Consider the following 21,926-nt stretch of genomic DNA (forward strand, 5'->3'; position numbering starts at 1 on the left):
ACCAGTTGTTCAGATCTGGATGCTGTGAGTTAATATTTGTAATAATTGCAGAATTTTAGTACTTGTAATTCAAATTTCACAAAATTGAGATCACCTTTGTGTCTTTATTTTGTAGGTATTGGCACAAATACCTCAAGGAGGAATATCCCGGTGAGCAGGTTGGTTTCATGGACCCCAGTCAAACGAATGCCACCCTGTTGAATGATGACCGAGGACGAGTTCTTCAATACATAGGGAAAGCACTCCGAGAAAATCGGGACAAGAGATTAATCTTCATACCATACCATCAGATGTTAGTGTTACATATATATATATTCTAATTTTATTATATTTCTTTCAATTCATATAAATTGAATAATATGACATGCTACAAACCTAACATGCAGAAATCATTGGATATTGGTCGTACTTATGCCAACAGAACGTTCATTGTACGTGTACGATTCCGATAAGAAGTCTAAAAGAATGCTGATGATCAGTGCTGCTATCGAGGAGTAAGTGCTTTTCCTAAATTTTACGTTTTGTTTAGAATACTAATGATTTCATTATTATATTATCATTTAAAAAATGTCTCGCAAGTACTGATTGTGCAATGTTTTCATATTTCAACAGCGTCTTCATAAAGGAAATGGGTGCTTCTTTAACGGTTCGTAACGATTGCAAGGTAATAGTTCCTATTGCGATATAATTATAATGAATATACATATAAGTCATTTGTATGCTCGTAATACAAACATTTTATTTTTTGAAACTTGTTATATAGTGCCCACAACAACCAGCCGGCTGGGAATGTGCATATTATACCATGTTGCTCATGCAAGACATAATAAAGCACTGTCTCCATGTTTTTCCGCAATTGAAGGTATATATGCATTTATAAATTTTTCAAAAATAAGAATTGTTGCTTCAAATATAATCAATTTAATTGTATATATATGCTCTTCACAAATTCTAAAAATGCAGGATATTCCCGCTAAATATACGCTACAACGCTTGGCCGAGTTTCGCCATATGTGGGCCCAAGTCTTGCTGAAAGAAATTAAGACGAGAGGAAGTTAGGAACAAGAATTTTTTGTAATAAGTTAGGATGTGTATGATATATAATTAATTTAGGATGTGTTTTATTGATAATTAATTTAGGATGTGTTTTATTGAAAATTAATTTAGGATGTGTTTTATTGAGAATTTAGGATTTGTGATAATTTGAAATTTCGGCCAGCTAAATAAATATGGAAGCTGGCCATTTATAAAAAATATTTTTTTAAAATTCAACAGAGTATCTGCATCGGTTCTACTGTACAACCGATGCTGATAGTGAATTTCTGAATTTAAAAAATATATTTTCAAATATATATCTGCATCGGTTGTACTGTACAACCGATGCAGATAGTGAATTTCTGAATTTTAAAAATATAATTTCAAATATATATCTGCATCGGTTGTACTGTACAACCGATGCTGATAGTGAATTTCTGAATTTTAAAAATATAATTTCAAATATATATCAGCATCGGTTGTACAGTACAACCGATGCTGATAATATTTTCCTGAATTTAAAAAATCTAATTTACAATATAGATCTGTGTCGGTTGTTAATTAGAACCGATGCAGATAGTAACTAGTAGTATCGGTTGTAACAACCGATACAGATTTGTTTAGTATTTGTATCGCCCTCATCAGAATCGGTAGTGAACCGATACTGATATCTGTATATAACCGATGCTGATTCTATTTTTTCCAATGGTGATATACAATTAATTTTGTTGCATGCATATGCATTTGCATGTATATACAATTAATTTACACTTTGCATGTAAGTAAATTGCATGCATATGCATTTTTTTTTTACAAAAATTTATTTTTTGAGTGTATATGCAATTTGTTTACAAAATTAATTTTGCATGTACATGCATTTTTTTTAAAACATTTCAACCAATTTCACATCCATAAACCCTACATTCAACCATATCACATTCAACCAATTTTTCTATAAATCATAATCCTAAATTCAAGCAATTGAACCAATTCGAGCAATTCGAGAATTCAACCAATTTAAGCATTCAACCAATTCAAGTATCCAATTCGAGCAATTCAATTATAAATGAATCGAATCGATTCACATTCAACAATTCAAGCAATTCACCCCTAAAATGTAATCGAATCGAATCGAATCGAATCGAATCGAATCACAATCAACAATCAATTTAATCACATTTAACAATCAATTTAATCTAATCGAATCAAATCGAATCGAATTGAATCGCATTCACAATTAAACCCTAACCCTAACCCTAAATTAAACTAATCGAATCGCAATGAAAAAACATACCTTCAACCGAGGAGGGAGCGGGGGAGATGACAATGTTGCGGTCGGGAGCGGGTGGTGAGGCGTCGACCGGCGGGGCAGGGCAGGGGCGTTTCCTTCTCTTTTTTTTTCTTTTTTCTGGTCTGGAGGCGGGGCAGAATGGAGGAGAGGGGGGAGAGGCGCTTCTGTGAGAAAAGCAGTAGATTCGGATTCTCATTTGTACGACTATATTTGGTGTTTTTCAGTGAGCTATAGTGAGCTGTATTATTAGTTGTCCTTTTTTTTTTTCATCTTTTTGTCTTTTTCTTTTTCGTTTTTATATTCTGATAACTATATTGAGTTTTTTTAAAAATACCCAAGTTTATTAATATTTTATTATAAATAATCAGATCTTTGGCAAAATTATATTTTTGTCCAAACTGTAAGGAAATCTTACGGTTTGGAAATTATATAATCAGATTTTTTTTTTTAGCCCAACTTTGCACCTCTGGTTAACATATCAAAACATCTTCAAAAATCATGAAAATTTACCGACATGTACTCTTGACTTCAGAGAACAAGACTGTTATGGTTCATACAAAATCTCAAAACAGATCGTGAGATATCGGCTCTCAAAAATTGCCCGAACTGCTGAAAGAGTGCTTCTGAGACCAAATTTGCACCTCTGATTAACATAACAAAACACCTTCAAAAATCATGAAAATTTACCGACATGCACTATTGACTTCATAGAACAATACTGCCAAGTTTCATACAAAATCTCAAAACAGATCGTGAGATATCGGCTCTCAAAAATTGCCCAAACTGCTGAAAGAGTGCTTCTGAGCCCAAATTTGCACCTCTGATTAACATATCAAAACACCTTCAAAAATCATAAAAATTTACCAACATTCACTCTTGACTTCATAGAACAAGTCTGTGAAGTTTCATACAAAATATCAGAACAGATCGGGAGATATCGACTCTCACAAATTGCCTGAATTGCTAAAGGAGTGCTTCTGAGCCCAAATTTGCACCTCTGATTAACATACCAAAACACCTTCAAAAATCATGAAAATTTACCAACATGCACTCTTGACTTCATAGAACAAGACTATCAAGTTTCATACAAAATATCAGAACAGATAGTGAGATATCGGCTCTCACAAATTACCCGAACTGCTGAAGGAGTGCTTCTGAGCCCAAATTTGGGAGTTCTGATTAACATAACAAAAACCTTCAAAAATCATGAAAATTTACCGACATCTATTCTTGACTTCATACAACAAGACTATGAAGTTTCATACAAAATCACAAAACAGATCGTAAAATATCGGCTCTCAAAAATTGCCCGAACTGCTGAAGGAGTGCTTCTGAGCCCAAATTTGGGAGTTCTGACTAACATAACAAAACACCTTCAAAAATTATGAAAATTTACCGACATGCATTATTGTATGAGATTTTGTATGAAACTTCAAAGTCTTATTCTATGAAGTCAAAAATGCATGTCAGTAAATTTTCATGAATTTTGAAGCGTTTTGTTATGTTAATCATAACTCCCAAATTAGGGCTCAGAAGAACTTTTTCAGCCGTTCGAACAATTTTTGAAAACCAATATTTCACGATCTGTTTTGTGATTTTGTATGAAACTTCATAGTCTTGTTGTATGAAGTCAAGAATACATGTCGGTAAATTTTCATGATTTTTGAAGGTTTTTTGTTATGTTAATCAGAACTCCCAAATTTGGGCTCAGAAGCACTCCTTTAGCAATTCAGGCAATTTGTGAGAGCCGATATCTCCCGATCTGTTCTGATATTTTGTATGAAACTTCCCATGAAGTCAAGAGTGAATGTTGGTAAATTTTTATGATTTTTGAAGGTGTTTTGATATGTTAATCAGAGGTGCAAATTTGGGCTCAGAAGCACTCTTTCAGCAGTTTGGGCAATTTTTGAGAGCCGATATCTCACGATCTGTTTTGATATTTTGTATGAAACTTGGCAGTCTTCTTCTATGAAGTCAAGAGTGCATGTCGGTAAATTTTCATGATTTTTGAAGGTGTTTTGTTATGTTAATCAGCGGTGCAAATTTGGGCTCAGAAGCACTCTTTCAGCAGTTCGGGCAATATTTGAGAGCCAATATCTCACGATCTGTTTTGAGATTTTGTATGAAACTTCACAGTCTTATTCTATGAAGTCAAGAGTGCATGTCGGTAAATTTTCATGATTTTTGAAGGTGTTTTGTTATGTTAATCAGAGGTGCAAATTTGGGCTCAGAAGCACTCTTTCAGCAGTTCGGGCAATATTTGAGAGCCAATATCTCACGATCTGTTTTGATATTTTGTATGAAACTTCAAAGTCTTATTCTATGAAGTCAAAAATGCATGTCAGTAAATTTTCATGAATTTTGAAGCGTTTTGTTATGTTAATCATAACTCCCAAATTTGGGCTCAGAAGCACTTCTTCAGCCGTTCGAACAATTTTTGAGAGCCGATATTTCACGATCTGTTTTGTGATTTTGTATGAAACTTCATAGTCTTGTTGTATGAAGTCAAGAATACATGTCGGTAAATTTTCATGATTTTTGAAGGTTTTTTGTTATGTTAATCAGAACTCCCAAATTTGGGCTCAGAAGCACTCCTTCAGCAGTTCGGGCAATTTGTGTGAGCCGATATCTCACAATCTGTTCTGAGATTTTGTATTAAACTTCGCAGTCTTGTTCTATAAAGTCAAGAGTGCATTTTAATAAATTTTCATAATTTTTTAAGGTGTTTTGATATATTAATCAGAGGTGCAAATTTTGGCTCAGAAGCACTCCTTTAGCAATTCAGGCAATTTGTGAGAGCCGATATCTCCCGATCTGTTCTGATATTTTCTATGAAACTTCATAGTCTTGTTCTATGAAGTCAAAAGTGAATGTTTGTAAATTTTTATGATTTTTGAAGGTATTTTGATATGTTAATCAGAGGTGCAAATTTGGGCTCAGAAGCACTCTTTCAGCAGTTCGGGCAATTTTTGAGAGTCGATATCTCACGATCTGTTTTGATATTTTGTATGAAAATTCACAGTCTTGTTCTATGAAGTCAAGAGTGCATTTCAGTAAATTTTAATGATTTTTGAAGGTGTTTTGATATGTTAATCAAAGGTGCAAATTTGGGCTCAGAAGCACTCCTTTACCAATTCAGGCAATTTGTGAGAGCCGATATCTCCCGATCTGTTCTGATATTTTGTATGAAAGTTCACAGTCTTGTTCTATGAAGTCAATAGTGAATGTTGGTAAATTTTTATGATTTTTGAAGGTGTTTTGTTATGTTAATCAGAGGTGCAAATTTGGGCTCAGAAGCACTCTTTCAGCAGTTCGGGCAATATTTGAGAGCCAATATCTCACGATCTGTTTTGAGATTTTGTATGAAACTTCAGTCTTATTCTATGAAGTCAAGAGTGCATGTCGGTAAATTTTCATGACTTTTGAATGTGTTTTGATATATTAACCAGAGGTGCAAATTTGGGCTAAAAACAAGAAAAAAAAAAAAAAAAAAAAAAAATTCAAACTGTAAGGAAATCTTACGGTTTGAAAAAAAAAATTCCTTACGGTTTGGACAAAAATATAATTTTGCCAAACATCTAGTTATTTATAATAAAATATTAATAAACTTGGATATTTTTAAAAAACTCGGCTCCATATACAAACGCATTCCTTCAACACTTCAACGTTTTAACTTTTAACCATAAAACAATTTTTAAAAAAATGTAAAATTTGATATCCGAAATACTGATTTTCGATTTTAATTTTTGCAATTATGTATTAATGTTAAAGATGCGTCTTTATATTAACAAAGTAATTACATTTCACTTGGTTTGTTACTATTCAATCCCAATTTTAAACGAAGTCAGCTTTTTATTTAAAATTAAAAATGCTAGATGTATGCAAACTTATCATTTCATCTATTCCAAAGTTTGTACTGCTCCGTGAATAATTTTGTCTCTCATCAGTGAATAATTTTGTACTGCTCATTTGGTGTTTCGTATTATGAGCTTGATATAGGATGTTGTGAAAAATTAGACACAATAAATATTTTCAACTTTAATGATGCCTCCATAAATTCAACTTTAGACAACATCAGCTTTCAGCGTATATGCTAAACTTATCATCTCCTGTATCACCGATCCTGACTGGAACTAAATTATGGAGTATTTGGAACTATTTCAGAATTCATTTTTTTTTTATTCTTTTTGTTGAATGTTACTGAATTTTGAAATGCGAAGATTTATTATTTATCAAATAATGGCTATATATTTAACATTTATTATATATATAAGTAATTTCTGAAAAAATACTTCCGTTTATAATTCTAGAAAAAGCCATAGGAAACAAATCAAAAGTAGCACATGGGTTTGTCAGATCGAATCAGAATTGCTGGATTTTTTTCAAAAACCATAATTAATAAAACGGTTTTTAGGGAACCAATATGATTGATATTTTTTTTTCAAAAACCATAAGGACCGTGGGGTTCCCACGGTCTCAAATTTTTTTTTTTTTTTTTTTTTTTTTAAAAAAAAACAGTTTTTTTTTTCAGACCGTGGGGTTCCCACGGTCTCAATTTTTTATTTTTTTTTTATAAAACAGAATTTTTTTAATTTTTTAATTTTTTGTATTAAAATATTAGAAATGTTGAATATATTTCTTTGAAAATAGATGAAATACAATATAATTTGATTTATTAGAAATACTGCAATAAATAACCCGGATCAATATTTTTCAGGTCGGATTTTTCGCGGCTGTAAAAAAAATTAATATATTTATTTATGTGTTATTAGAAAAAAATAAAAATACTTAGATTCTGAGTTATTGATCCCGGTTCAAAAGTCATTTCTAGGTAATCCAGAAAATATTGTGATATTTCTAGCAAATTTAATTTATGAAAAGTTGTATCTATTTTTGAAAAAAATAATAACTTTTAAGTTATTTAATAATTGTTATTCAAAAAGAATTCTCAAAATAGATATAACTTTTTATAAATTAAATGTCCTAGAAGGATCACAATATTTTCTGGATTACCTAGAAGTGACTTTTGAACCGGGATCAATAACTCAGAATCAAACATTTTTATTTTTTTTCTAATAACACATAAATAAATATATTAATTTTTCTTACAGCTGCGAAAAATCCGACCTGAAAAATATTGATCCGGGTTATTTATTGCAGTATTTCTAATAAATCAAATTATATTGTATTTCATCTATTTTCAAAGAAATATATTCAACATTTCTAATATTTTAATACAAAAAATTAAAAAAAATTCTGTTTTATAAAAAAAAAAAAAAAAAATTGAGACCGTGGGAACCCCACGGTCTGAAAAAAAAATCTGTTTTATTTAAAAAAAAAAAAAAAAAAAAAATTTTTGGCAAGACCGTGAGAAGCACACGGTCTGGAAAAAAAAAATACCAGACCGTGACGTTCCCACGGTTCTTATGGTTTTTGAAAAAAAACTGGTAATCATATTGGTTCCCTAAGAATCCTTTTTTTAATTATGGTTTATGAAAAAAATTCAGAATTGCTACTGAATTATTGGGACCCCCAAAACTTTAACAATTTGCCATCCGTGAAGTGCATTATTGGCGTGGCCCAAATGTTTCGTTTTCTTCATCTTTTTGTCTTTTTCTTTCTTTTCGTTTTATTTAGTCTATATACCTCCACATAAATAAATTATCATGCTATGCATTGCAGAGATATGGGCCTCTCATACAATTGAAGCATATAAATAATTTAAAACAAATTGAAATTTTAATAGAGTTAAATTGTAATTTCTATTTTTAAACCCAAGAAAAATAAATGTTACATAGATGATAAAAATAAACACGTTTGAAAAGACACACAACATAATTTATACTTTCTAACCACTCAATACAACAAAATCCACTGGAGTCTCTCTCATTGTTTGGTTTTGGGAGCAGGGAGTTGGATAAGACCTATGCTACTCTCATACTCTTGGTTGGCTCTCGTACCCATATCTGACATGTATCTGACACCGATACGCCTCTGACACGGTCACGATACGTATCAGATACTCCAATTGGCGTATCCCTACCCTCTTGATACGGTCTCCGATACTGTGTTGAAATGTGTCGACATGCATGGATACAGATCCCGACACACCAACAGACACTTTGAAATTTACATGTGAACCGCGCGTGAACCATACTTGTTCTCTCCATTTCAATTTTGGTGAGCTGTGAACCGCATGTAGACCAGTGGATTAATAAAAAATTGGTGCCAACTGCAAAGATCAAACCTGGGAATAGAGGTTAAATGCAACAGACTCTTAACCACTACACCAACTTAATTTTATTGTTGCAATGCCGCAGCTAATATATTTAAGTTATACGAAATTCTTTATTCAGAATTTTTAATATTTAATTTATATAATAATTAATAATATAATTAAAATAATAAAAAAATATATAATTGACGTATAGTATCCGACATTTTAAAAAATTGCCGTATCGCCGTATTCGATACGATACTTGTATCCGTATCCATGCAACATAGGATAAGACCGAACTCGAAGTTCCTTAAATTAAAAAAGAAAAAGCAGTATTATTTGTAAAAATGAGTACCATATGGAGTCATTTACAAATATAAAAATAATTGGGTTTAACTGGCAAAGGTCCTATTTAAAGCGAAGTCAGTCAACACCATAACAGTGTGTGCCTGTGTACTAGCATGTGCAAAGTAGTCCCTACCTGTACTGGTATCTACTATTACATCTGATAAGCATATGGGCATTCAATTAAAAAAAAAAGAAATACTCCTAATAAGTAGCATCCGTAACACGTTTAAATTATTGGATTCCATTGTTAGAAGCTGCTTTACTCTTTCAGTCTTCCAAAAGTCTTCCCCTTTTCTCTCTTTCCCGATATGTGACACCCTTTCTTTGATATCTAAAAATTGAGATAGCTCTTACCATAATATCGCCAACATCGGTCACTTTTGTCATTAATCGTTCAAAATCGCTAAATAAATCGGCCCACTGTTTCCCTTCAGCTTCGATTTTACTGATTTTATTAGTTTGAAAGATGGCGGAGGGTATAGTTAGTTTTGTTTTGGATAAGTTGTCGGATGCTGTTGTTAAGGAGGTTTTACAAATACTAGGTGTCAGTAAGCAGGTGGAGACTTTGAGTCGTGAGCTCAATATGATTAAAGCTTTCCTTAAAGATGCCGATATGAAGCACATTGTAAATGAGACGGAGAAGCAGTGGGTGAAGGAGATCAGAGATGTGGCTTATGACATAGAAGATGTGATAGACAATGTCTTTTTCTTGAAGGTTCCCGAAAACCCTTCAAGAAGAGGATGTTCTCGAATTGTTGGGGATGCTAAAAGGATGTGGTGGAAGTGTAAAAACCTCCCGGCTTTGCACAACCTTGCTGATGAGATGAATGACATCCTGGCACGGATTCGGGAGATCAATGAAAGGAAAGAGAGATTTGGAATCAACTCTTTGGGTGAAGGCAGTGGACAGCGGCTGAGGCTACCGATCAGGCCCCCTGTGCTACATCAGATTGATGATCCTGATGTTGTCGGCCTCGATTCTGACAGGGACAACATCATAAAACAGTTGCTTGACACAAGCAATAAAAGGCGCGTTGTCACCTCAATTGTGGGACCTGGTGGGCTGGGAAAAACAACACTTGCTCGAAAAGTCTACAATAGGTAAATATGATTATATGAAGCAACTGTGTCAAAAATAGGAAAATTAATAATATGATATTTGAACCTTAGTTTCCTTTTCATCTTATTTATATGAATGTTCTTTTACTCGTTCTGCACAAATTTTGTCCAAAAATTAATAAAGCTTCCTGTTGAAATAGAGTTATAAAATTGTGCAATTCAAATATTGCTGTTAAATAAAAGACAACTTGATCTATCTTCCGTGTATCTTTAATTTGAAGGAAGTCAATTGAAACTTCCCTGAAAAGATGGTTTTTGAAGGCAAAACCTCAAAATTCCATATATGCACCTCAAAAGTTCAGATTTGTTAAATTTACCCAGAAGATTTTAGCCAGACACATTTTCTATAGAAATTTACTCTTCTACCGTTCTTGTGAAAATAAAATCAATGCTAGTTTTTTGTAGAAATTTTCTGATGAAATTTTATGTAGAAATTTACTCATTATGTTTCAACATTTTTTTTCGAAAATAAAGTCAATGCTAATTTTTTCAGAATTGTGGTATATCTTGTGAAAGTTTTACAGAGAATTCTGTTATCCTTTAATTCTGATGAGTTACTTGTTGATACTCTGGTAGAGTTTTACAAAAACTAGTACTTAAGAAATAAGGGGAAATGCAAAACTAAATTCCTGTATACGGATTAGATGATTAGACAGCTAAAACTTAAATTCTCTTGTCAAAAAAATAAAGTGTGAGAACCAGCCTCTATGACAATATATATGTCCAAGTACCAATTATAGGAGCAGAGGAATACTATATGATTCAAACTATCTTCTTTATTTTTTACAGCAATGATGTCAAGAGACATTTTGATGTTTGCATATGGGTAGTTATCTCTCAAGAGTTCAATCTAATAGATATTTTGAGAAAGATAATAGAGCAAGTCGAGCCTCTCCCTCGAATCGACCTAGAAGATAAAGAAGGGTATTTACTTACAAAGCTTTACAAAACTCTTAATGGTGAGAAGTACACTGAAGAAGACTATTTACGTCCAAACTCTTGTAAACCTAATGCTGATGAAGAGCCACAACCAAAGAAATACCTTCTAGTCCTAGATGATATGTGGAAAAGAGATCTATGGACTCAAATTGGTCGAGTGCTACCAGATGCGGGGATTGGAAGTAGAGTAATCGTAACAACTAGAATCCAAAACGTTGTTGATAATGCTAAACCATATAAACTGCCATATTTAACTGAGGAAGCGAGCCTAGAGCTTTTGTTTAAAAAGGCTCTACCTAATCGAGATTTGATTGAAGGGTATCCCGATGAATTGGATGAGGTTGGAAAACAATTTGTTAAAAAATGTGGTGGATTACCCCTTGCATTGTCGGTTTTAGGAGGTTTATTATCAAAACAAAATCCCAATTATATTTCTTGGAGTAATATGTTGCAAACTATGAACTGGATTATTGAGGGGAGAGAATGTACTGAGATCATGGAAACCAGCTACGATGACTTGCCATTAGTTCTAAAAACATGTTTCATGTACTTCGCGGCTTTCCCTGAAGACTATGAAATCGATGCTAGAAGTTTACTTCAGTTGTGGATTGCTGAGGGGCTCATACCGACAGAAGACAAAAGAACTTTGGAGGATACTGCTAAGAGCTTCCTAGAAGAGCTAGTGCAAAGGTATACTTCGATATTTCATCATTCTATTACAGATTCATTAAACTTACCTTTTGATTTTCTCTTTTTTGTTAGATAAGATATCTTATATATTAAAATTCAGATATATATCCATCATAAATTTATCCATTAGATATTTCTCCATCCAAAGTTGAAAATTAGTTATTTTCCCATCTAAACCCAACTATTTCATTAATACACTCATTTATTAATTTTAGCATTTAAAAATATAATTAAATAATAACAAAAAAATTAATGGACATATTTGCCCCTTATTCAATACCCTGCTTCTTCCGTTAATTACGGGTTTAACCTGCAAAATAAAATAAAAAGATTAGCTTCTTCCGTTCATTACGAGTAAGACAAATTAAGTAACATTAAACAGAATACCTTCTCCGAATTTTGTTTCTTCCGTTAATTACCAATAACTTGGGTGCGTTATTTCTTCCCTTATATACACCCAAACTTCTTTTCAAACAAGTAATCAAAACCACTTGAATCTTGATAGGAGCCAAGATCAAATTAGTTTGTTGCCAAGATCAACTACTTAATTACCCAAATTTCTTATTGATACCCTAAGTCAATCAGATATGCATTATTTTGGTTAAATTGATCATCTATCTTTTTCTTAAATGATTTGGTTACAATGCTTGCATACATATATATAGGAGATAGCTACTCCGACAAAAGTTGCTAAATTTCATAGTCTAGATCTTTCTATTCATTTTCAGCGTGACACGTCAGCATCTTACTTGCTGAACTGTTGCATGAAACTTCCTAATATATATATATCTGTTGTTTCCGTTCTCCAGTTAATATGCCTATATCCATCTCCATTCCTACTGTTGTGTCCCACTTTGCAGAGAAATGTTGGGCCCGTTTATCAGTCTCTTTATTTTAATTAAATCGGTGCCCGTGCGCTTGCCACATGCATCAGCGGTCAACTTCATCTCTTTTACTTCGCAAATTGCCCAAGTCACTTTTCTGAACGTCTATTCCCAAACTGAGTTGAGATCGTGACAAGCACCAAATTAAGTTATTGGTAATGAACAAAAGAAGAAAGATTTAGAGAAGGTATTGTCTTTCTTTCTGCTACCGACGAAACAGTATATTGAATAAGGGGCAAATATGTCCATTTAGATTTTTATATTATTTAATTATATTTTTAACTGTTAAAATTAACATATGGGTGTATTAATAAAATGGTTAATTTAGATGGGGCAATAACTAATTTTTAATTTTAGATGGAGAAATATCTAATTAATATTTACCATACTTATATATCTAAGTTTCTTTAAATTTAGTTGGCTCTTTAAAAGTCAACTCTTACTGTTGACTAACATTTTTCTTATACGTTTCATATAATCCAAATTAAGAATTCCATTTTATTAATCTCCTAATTTAATTTCAATAGAAGCTTGGTTCAAGTATCAGAGAGATATCACGATGATTTCATCAGAAGTTGTCGTATACATGATCTCCTTCGTGAATTTGCCATCAAAAAGGCCAAAGAGGATAACTTTCTCACAATTTGCTCAAACCCTGACAACTGGGAGAGCAGCGCCAAAGCACGTCGTGTGGCCGTCCATTACTCGGGTTGTGATGAATTGATGAAACATGCAAATTCAAATCTCCGTTCTCTGTTGTGCTTTAAGAATCCAATGCCAAATTGCTCTCGACAAAGGCTGCTTAAGGTGCTTAGTGGCATGCAAGGATCGAGTAGTGACTTGGTAGATTTCGAGTGTTTTCATGGACTGCATCAATTAAGGTATTGTTGATTTTTGTGAAATAAAATAGTGAAGTGATAAACAAACGGTATATATGATGAATTGTTTGTTTTTATTGCAATTTTAGTATCAAAGTTTTTACAATAAGACTTTATATAGCCAATTTCTATCTAGTCCCTAACGATTATATAACGGTCGAATAAATAGATGCAGTTGCTTTTTTTTTATTAATTAGTAACTCTCTTTTTCTAATAAATGGTTAATGAAAAAAATATTCTAACAGGTCTTAGGCCTAAGTAGTGCTCTAATTATCTTGATTCTCAACACTTCTCCTCAAGTTAAAGTTGTAAATGTTGATCAACCATAATTTGTTAACATTTTCTTCAAATTGTCTTGGATCTAATACCTTCGTAAAGATATTCGTGAATTGGTCTTAAGTTCTTACAAAAGGAGTTTCAATTTCCTTTGCTTGAATATTTTCTCTAATAAATTGGCAATCCACTTCGTTGTATTTTGTTCTCTCATGAAACACTAGATTGAATGTTGTGTCGTGCCTCTTGGTTGTTGCTAAACATTTTCATTGTTGTTTGAATTTTATTTCCCATATGCGGGAGGAGTTGCTTGATCCATGTCAATTAAATCACGGTTGATGCCATGACAAGATATTGTTCCTTGGCACTTGATCTTGCCATGACATTTTGCTTCATATTTTTTCATGTGACTATACTTCTGCCTACAAATGTGCAAAAATCAGATGTTGATTTTCTATCGAAGCTGCTAATTCAATCTGCATCGGAGTAGCCACACACATTGTTAGAATTATTATTTGCATGCAAATTCTTTTTCCGAGTGTTCTTTTTTAAATAGCTTAAAATTATATTTATTAATTCCAAGTGTGGTGTTTTTGGAGCATGCATGAATTGAGTAATTTAACTTACCGAGAACAAAATATCATGACGGGTTACCGTTAGGTATATTAATTTTATTACAAGTCTTTTAAATTGATTTATATATTCTAATGGTTTTACCTTCTTCGCTATTTAATTTATGCTTGCCATCTTTTTGTGTTGAGGCTAGTTTACAACTTAGTTTACCGATTTCCTTTAATAAATGAAAAATATATTTTGTTTTTGAGAAATAAATAGGCCTTTCTTAGAATGTGCGATTTTTATTTCTAGAAATATTTTAAATAACCAAGATCCTTAATGTCAAATTTTTCTTTCAATTAAATTTTTATTTATTAATTTCTTCTTGGTTATTTTCTGTAATTATAATGTCATCCACATATACTAATATATATAATGGTATTATTAGTTCCTTCAAATTTTACTAATAAATAATGATTGGCACTACTAATATTAAAATAACAAGAAATTAAATGAGAGCTTAGTTTGTCATACCATGCTTTTGGAGATTGCTTCAATCCATAAATTAATTTCTTCAATTTTCAAGCTAATCCATGATTTTTTTTTTCTTTTTCATGACTGGGTGGTAAAGTTGTATATACCACTTCTTCAAGTGTTCTTTGAAGAAAGGATTTTTTTGACATCCATTTGATATAATTTCTAATTTGGTTTACCGCAATAAAAATAAAATTCTCAAAGTATTCATTTTGGCCACGGGTGCAAAATTTTCATAATAGTTTATACTATAGGTTTATATATACCCTTTTGCAACTAAGCGAGCCTTGTACCATTCCACGATACCATCACAATTATACTTAATTTTTTAATATACCTCTTGCAACTTAGCTTTTGGTAATTGTACAATTACTCGAACTTTTTTTTTGAAGAGCCTTTAATTCTGCTCTCATGGTCTTAAGCCAAACCGAGTTGTTTATGGCTTCAAGGTAATTATTTGGTTTTATTTCTTTTGTGTCACACCCCGCGGCCACGGGTGGTAACAGTCTCCCGCCGTAAGCATACAATGCCGTGTATGCTTACAAGGCAATTAACAATTCAATACAAACAATTGAAATATAACAAGTAATGTAAACAAGTTGCTAAATAGAAAATCAGAGTACACAGTCTGGACAGTAAATAATACAATATAAGTATCTCATTCGGATACAAACCACGAGGCCTACCCTAAATCTATACAACAAAAACACATCTAGGGTCGTATACTGGTAAGCTACTAAGGCCTACTACTCTCGTGCCTCTCCGGAATCCGTCGCACCAGTACCTGTAACATAACGGGGAAGGTGGGGGTGAGAATAAATTCTCAGTGCGAATTTGCCACATATGAATTATTGGACTTGCAATCAAACTCTATATTCAATAATGAAACCCAAACAATAACAATGCAACAGTTATATAATAAAACATCAATAACAGAATGCTACTACTCGACAACAGTTAATCAACCTGAAACACAGTTTACGGAATTTTCAATGTGGATTTCAAAACACAACATATATTTTGGCTTAACTCGATTCCTAACTCAGTTCATTAGGGCTGGTAGCAATTACAGATGTTCTTTCGAGCCGAACCGTTATCAAACCCACATCTGTAGGGTTACAGACGCCTACAGATGGCCAACCAAGCTGAACCTTTATCAGACCCCCATCTGCAATTGCTGTTTGGCTTAACCATTTCCTAAGGTTCGGTTACAAGTCACCAATACAGGTCAACTTGACAAATGCAATCACATGGAATCAAAGTTACCTATACAGGTCAACTTTGCTAAATCTCAAGCAAATATATATCAAAGCCACACATATAGATCAGTCTCGTAAAATCATAACACATGGTCAACGGATAGGTCACCGTCACCTTATCCAGCCACCTTAACAGGTCGGTCTGGCAAATTCTAACAGGTCAAACGCATAAGTCAGTAGCGTCACCCTATCCAGCCACCTCAACAGGTCGGTCTGGCAAATTCTAACAGGTCAAACGCATAAGTCAGCAGCGTCACCCTATCCAGCTACCTAAACAGGTCGGCCTGGCAAATTCATAAACACCGGTGAACGGATAGGTCACCGTTACCTTAACCAGCCACCTAAACAGGTCGGCCTGACAGATTCATTCACAACAAGCACAATTAATAGAACTAAACAAATAATAACCATACCAACATGCCAATCAATCTTTAACTAAAACAATTCAATCATTCTCATTTGTGCACGAATCAATATGCAGTATGAATTCCACAATATGCAACAAGAAATCATTCAACATGACAAACGAATAAACAGTTTAATTCCTGAAAATAAAGTATCAAACAAGTCCAAGAATCCCGCACCTGTTTGACGAGCGTACCGCTTAATTACGGATCGGGCGTCTCGAATTACCTCGCGATATCTGACTCGACTGAGCCTACACCTATATTATACGTATACTTGGTTTAATTCGGGTTCAGTGGTCTATACGTTTACTTAGGGTTTGTACAGTCCTAAATCAATTCTTAGGTTTTGGTATCGATTCTTTTCGGTTCCTTCTTTTTTATTAAAAATCTCATAAAATGGTGCACAATTGCATCTAGGCCCTCCAGCCATATATTATTTCACTTTGGTAACCATCAATCACCGTTTCACTACTTTGGTTCTCGAATCAATTCGATTCACCGTTCGGTTAACCCTAATTTGGTCAAAATCTCAAATCAGCCGTTAGATGTTCTAAAAATTCACGATCAGGAGGCAACCCTACCGATTACAAGTCAAATTGGTCGGGTTAAACAAATCAAATCACGATTATGCCAACTTTCAATTTTGGCACGAAACCCTAGAAATCAGATTTCATAAATCGGAAGAAATCGGGAAAAAGATTGGCAAACAAACTAGTAAGGAGTGTAGAGGAACTAGTCCTCGAGCAATTCGAACACAAATCTCGGGTTTAAAACGAGAATCTGAGAAATCGAGAAAATTCGAGGTTTCGAAAGTAAAAAGGAGAGAAAGAAATACCAAATAGAAGGGTTCTGAAAGATCCTCGGCTGCTTTCTCGGTTCCAAACTCGATTTCTCGCAACAATCGGGAGTCTGGAAGAAACGGAAACTCACGGGATCTTTTCCTTCTCTCTTAACCGAAAATGACTTAAAAATGGAGATAATGGTGAAGTGAGAGAGAGAGAAGGTTTAATTTGGGTTTTAGGGTTAAATTTACCCTGAATGCGGATTAGCCCATCCGCACTGCGGGTGGCTGGATCCGCACTCGAGACTTAGTCGGTTGTCAGCCGACTCCAGGAAAAGTCCGAGCCTACTGCGGATGAACCTGATCCGCACTGCGGTTCAACCTCATCCGCACTCACTACTTAGCCGATTTCAGGAAAATTCTAGGAAAAGTCTGAGTCACTGCGGATGACTTCCACCCGCACTGCGGGTCCATCCATCCGCACTCAGTACTTAGAAGAATACAGACAACACAGAATGGCATGAGTGCGGATGCACCCACCCGCACTGCGGGTCAATCTCATCCGCACTGAGCCTATAAAGTTCCGAAATCTCGAAATTTCGACGCGGTTTCAATTCACAATTAACTTACTTATTTAGGGGAACCTTAATTAAGGTTTAAACCTTCATTTAATTAACCCAATTAACTTGATTCTTTCTCTTAATTCATTTCAATTTAATTGTAAAAATTTCGTAACGTAACATTTTGAAATAGGGGTAAAAAATATTTGGTGTGGAGAGGAAATATTTTTATAGAAAATAAAGTTTTAAATAAGATATTGTACCTGGTATGTCACAGAGTACCTCAACCTTGTTGATGATTGAATTGTCCTTGATAATCTTCTTAATAGTGTATTTTCCACACTTGTTTCTTCCAAGTTTTCCTCTTCCTCTTTGTTTTGTGAGATTTCTTCTATCTCACTTTCATCTTATAACGGAGTGGTATTTTCCTCTGATGTGGTATTTTAAAAACTGTCTAAATTCTCTTGTCTTCTCACTTTTAGATTGAATTTTTGATAATTTAAAAGGTAGAGCCCATTTTCTAAAAAACCTTCATCAATTATTTTTCCAGTTTCTCGATTCTTAAATATTATATATTTGAAGAAAAAAATGAATGACAATTTAATTTTTGTATTATGTATTTTTAATTGAAATTAAATTTCTAGAGAAACTACTTTATACAAAATATCTTTTATATTTTTTGAAAAAATATTACATACTCCCATGTTATCAATTTTGATTTTCACACCATTTGCAACAACAACATATTGGTTATTTTTGGATATGTCTAAATTGGTCAATAAATATTTTTTGCAAAATATGTGGTCGGTTGCACATCTATCTAACATTATTTGAATTTTTCAAGAAAGATTTATCGAGTTTAAAGCAATACCACAACATTTTGGGAGATCTTGTTGAGCCAACCGCGTAATTAGTTGCTGAATTAGTTGCCTCACTTGATCTTGGTTTTCTCGGACTGGTTTGCTCTGACCCGTTTCACCTTTCTTCCTCATTCTCTTCCTAAATGGAGGCCTCTTTCTGATCAAATGTAGATGATGTGTCTCTTTTATTAAACCATTTTTCTTCTCTCTTCCTGAGAGTTGTTTTGCTACTCATTTTTATTTTGTTGCTGCCTTTTTTTAATCTTTCTCCTGATCTCCTTCCCTCTCCGTCGTTTTTCTTTTTGATCAGAGATGAGAATACAAGAACCAACACCGATCTTGGGTGTGGTCCAATTTTTTGCAATTTGTACACCTATCAAAGTGATTTTAGCGATTGGTGAGGCTAGAGTTTTGGGATTTTGTTGCGTAGACTCGATCTTTAGTTTTATGTGGCTGTTGAACACTCATCGCTAATCTCTTGGTTATGGATTTAATCAATTTTCTTTCTTGTTGGAGGATCTCAAGTTGGTATGCCATAATTGCTATTATTTATGTTTGATCGTATTTTTCTGGGTTTCTGGTATTTTGCTGCTACTGTCTTTCTGGTATCTGTTATTTGATATTGGCTTTCTGGTATTTTGCTAGTATGGCACTGCTCTTTTTTTGGCTTTGCTGGTTTTTCTGGTATTTCTGGTCCTGAACTTGATAAGAACAGATACTCTTGTTAATTTTCTAGTATGGGTGGTTGTCTTGTGTAGCTCTTGGTGGCCTTTAAGGAACTTGGTTTATTTTCTTTAATTGGCTGTCTTGTGTATCTCAGGTAGGTATGCTTTAATTGTTGTTAACTAGTAACTCTGTTTTATCTAATAAATGGTCAATGACAAAAATATCCCTAACGGGTCTGAGGCCTAACGGGTGCTCTGATTATTCGGTTTCTCAACAGGTATTGCAAACTTGGTGGTAAAGTGAGTAGTAACAGAGGGTCTTTTGAGTCATTTATAAGCAGCCTAAAATTTGTGGAGACCCTTGATTTCTTTGGACTAGATGATCATGGCGACTTACCTGATGATATATGGAATGTGAAAACACTTAGGCATGTGATACTAGATAATGATGTGATACTAGGTAGTACCTCAGGACCCTCATCATCTGCGAACCTAAGAAATCTACAAACACTCGGCCATGTGAAGAGCAGAGAGTCATGGAATACACAGTTACCTAAACTACCAAATTTGCGTGATTTATATATCACACTGGAGAGCTCGTGTTCATGGGATGTAATGGCCAAGTTGCTTGATACACTGAATCATCTAACCCATCTTGAATTATTTGGCAGTGAAGTGCTGCAAACAATTGTGAAGATGCAAAGGTTTCCATTTTATGAGCTTTTACGATATCTATATCTACAAGAGGAGTCTCCACCCCCCAACAACAAGTTGTCACTTGAGGTTGGCATGTTTCCCATCAATGTCACAAAGGTTATACTCTATAATCTCCAGTTCAAGGAAGATCCGCTGCCAGTGCTAGAGAAGCTACGCAGCCTCAGGGAGCTCTGGTTGGTAAGAGAAGAAGTGAATCGAAAGATGAGTTGTTCTGCTGGAGGCTTCCGACAGCTACATGAGTTGTGGTTTTACAACCTAACAAATCTAGAAGAATGGGAGATAAAGGCGGGTGCCATGCCCATACTTAATCGTGTGTTCCTAAATGATTGTAAGAAACTAAGGGTGCCTCTCGGGCTTCAGTACCTGTCCAATCTCAAACAACTTGCCATAGGTGGGTGCAGCGAATTAAAAGAGCATGAAGATGAGATCCGCAACAACATCTGCAAACATGTTCCCCACATATCGTAGATAAATTAAATAGTTCTTGTAGAGTGCTTTCCTTTAATTTATTTGTGTTAGTGTTTCGATCCTTCCCGTACGGCCGTACTGCTATCATTTTCTTTCCTTTTAATTTATTTGTATTTGTTGTTTGGTTTAAATTATTCTATTTCTGTACTGTGATGCACATATATATTTTACTCACGTCCCTCCTAGATATGTATTTCGAAGATATAATCTAGGACCGGCTTGAATCTGTAGAGTGTTTTCCTTTACTTTATTTGTGTTACTGTTTCCATCATTTTCTTTTTACTTTTAAATTATTTGTATTTGTTGTTTGATTTTATTTCTCCATCAATGATTATTTTTGGCACACGTGGTGAACATATTTTACTCAGGTCTCTCTAGATATGTATTTTGAAGATAAAAGACTATTGTGGTGGTACGTGTATTTATTTGCTTCTACCTGCCAAAATATTTTTATTTTGTCAAGTACGAAAATTTTAATTTCTGCCGCATATACATGTTATCAGTTCGAGAAAAAAAAATGTAAAAGAAAAATTTAGGGCGGCTATAAGGAAGTCCATTTTTCAGTACCAGAATTAAAAATTTTGGTTATTCTAATTCTCGAAATTTGTTTCAATCTTTATTTAAAAGTTTTGATTTAAAATTTAATTCATAATTCATTAAATTAAAAGGATAATTCTAATTCTCGGAGATGAGTCACATTGTGTGTAGTAACTCAAATTTTTAGTTAATGCAAAAAGAATTTAGACCGTCTGATCTAGAGGATACAGACTCGAGGCAAGGGGACGTCATACACAATAAAATGGGGAGATTTGATAATTCTCCCAAACGAATAAAATGGCCAGTCGGGCCGGCCCAAATAATTGGTCTGATCTAATTTAACCGGATTGTCTAGATTATGAAAAATTGATTTTTGAATAAACGACTGATTTTCCCTTCATTTAGGAAGAGAATTATTTTGTGCCGAGAAAGCATGACTGACGAATGTGGATTACCACAACCCATCATGAAAATGTTATTTTTTTTATCTATGGTTTTGATATATACAAGTTCGAGAGAATTTGTTTTGTTGTGAGAATAATATTTTATTGTGCGGAAATGTCTCTTGTGCTAATATATCTGAATTTTAAATAAAAAAATAAGATGGAGTAAAGTTACATTAGTACCTTAAATCGGAGTAAAGTCGCATGACTACTTTAAAAATTAAAAATTAAAAACATAACATTTATGTATCTTGATTTTGAAAAATAAAAAATAAATTCGAGCAAAAAAAAAAATGATCTAGGTTGAAGAAACTAATTTTATTCGCTGCTTTAATTTATTTATATTAGTGAATATTTCACTTGTTACCAATGTGAGAACTTTCTGTTAAATTTTCATACATTACATGTTTTCTCTCTTTGTTTTTTTTTTTTTTTTTTTTTTCTCTTTGCAGTAACTCCGGCCATT

The 21,926-nt window shown here is 33.6% G+C and overlaps 1 protein-coding gene across 1 annotated transcript in view; it reads left to right on the plus strand.

Moving 5' to 3' along the window:
• Nucleotides 1–20,725, plus strand: part of LOC144553969 (disease resistance protein RPP13-like) — a 102,639-nt gene extending 81,914 nt beyond the window's left edge. The window contains exon 5 of the mRNA XM_078302143.1: nt 19,760–20,725. Coding sequence (XP_078158269.1) covers nt 19,760–20,480 — 721 coding nt within the window. The 3' untranslated portion in view covers nt 20,481–20,725. The remainder of the gene's footprint in view (nt 1–19,759) is intronic.
• Nucleotides 20,726–21,926: the final 1,201 nt, after the last annotated feature.

Source organism: Carex rostrata, chromosome 5 (genome assembly GCF_964058835.1).
Source record: "Carex rostrata chromosome 5, lpCarRost1.2, whole genome shotgun sequence".
Taxonomy (NCBI): Eukaryota; Viridiplantae; Streptophyta; class Magnoliopsida; order Poales; family Cyperaceae; genus Carex; species Carex rostrata.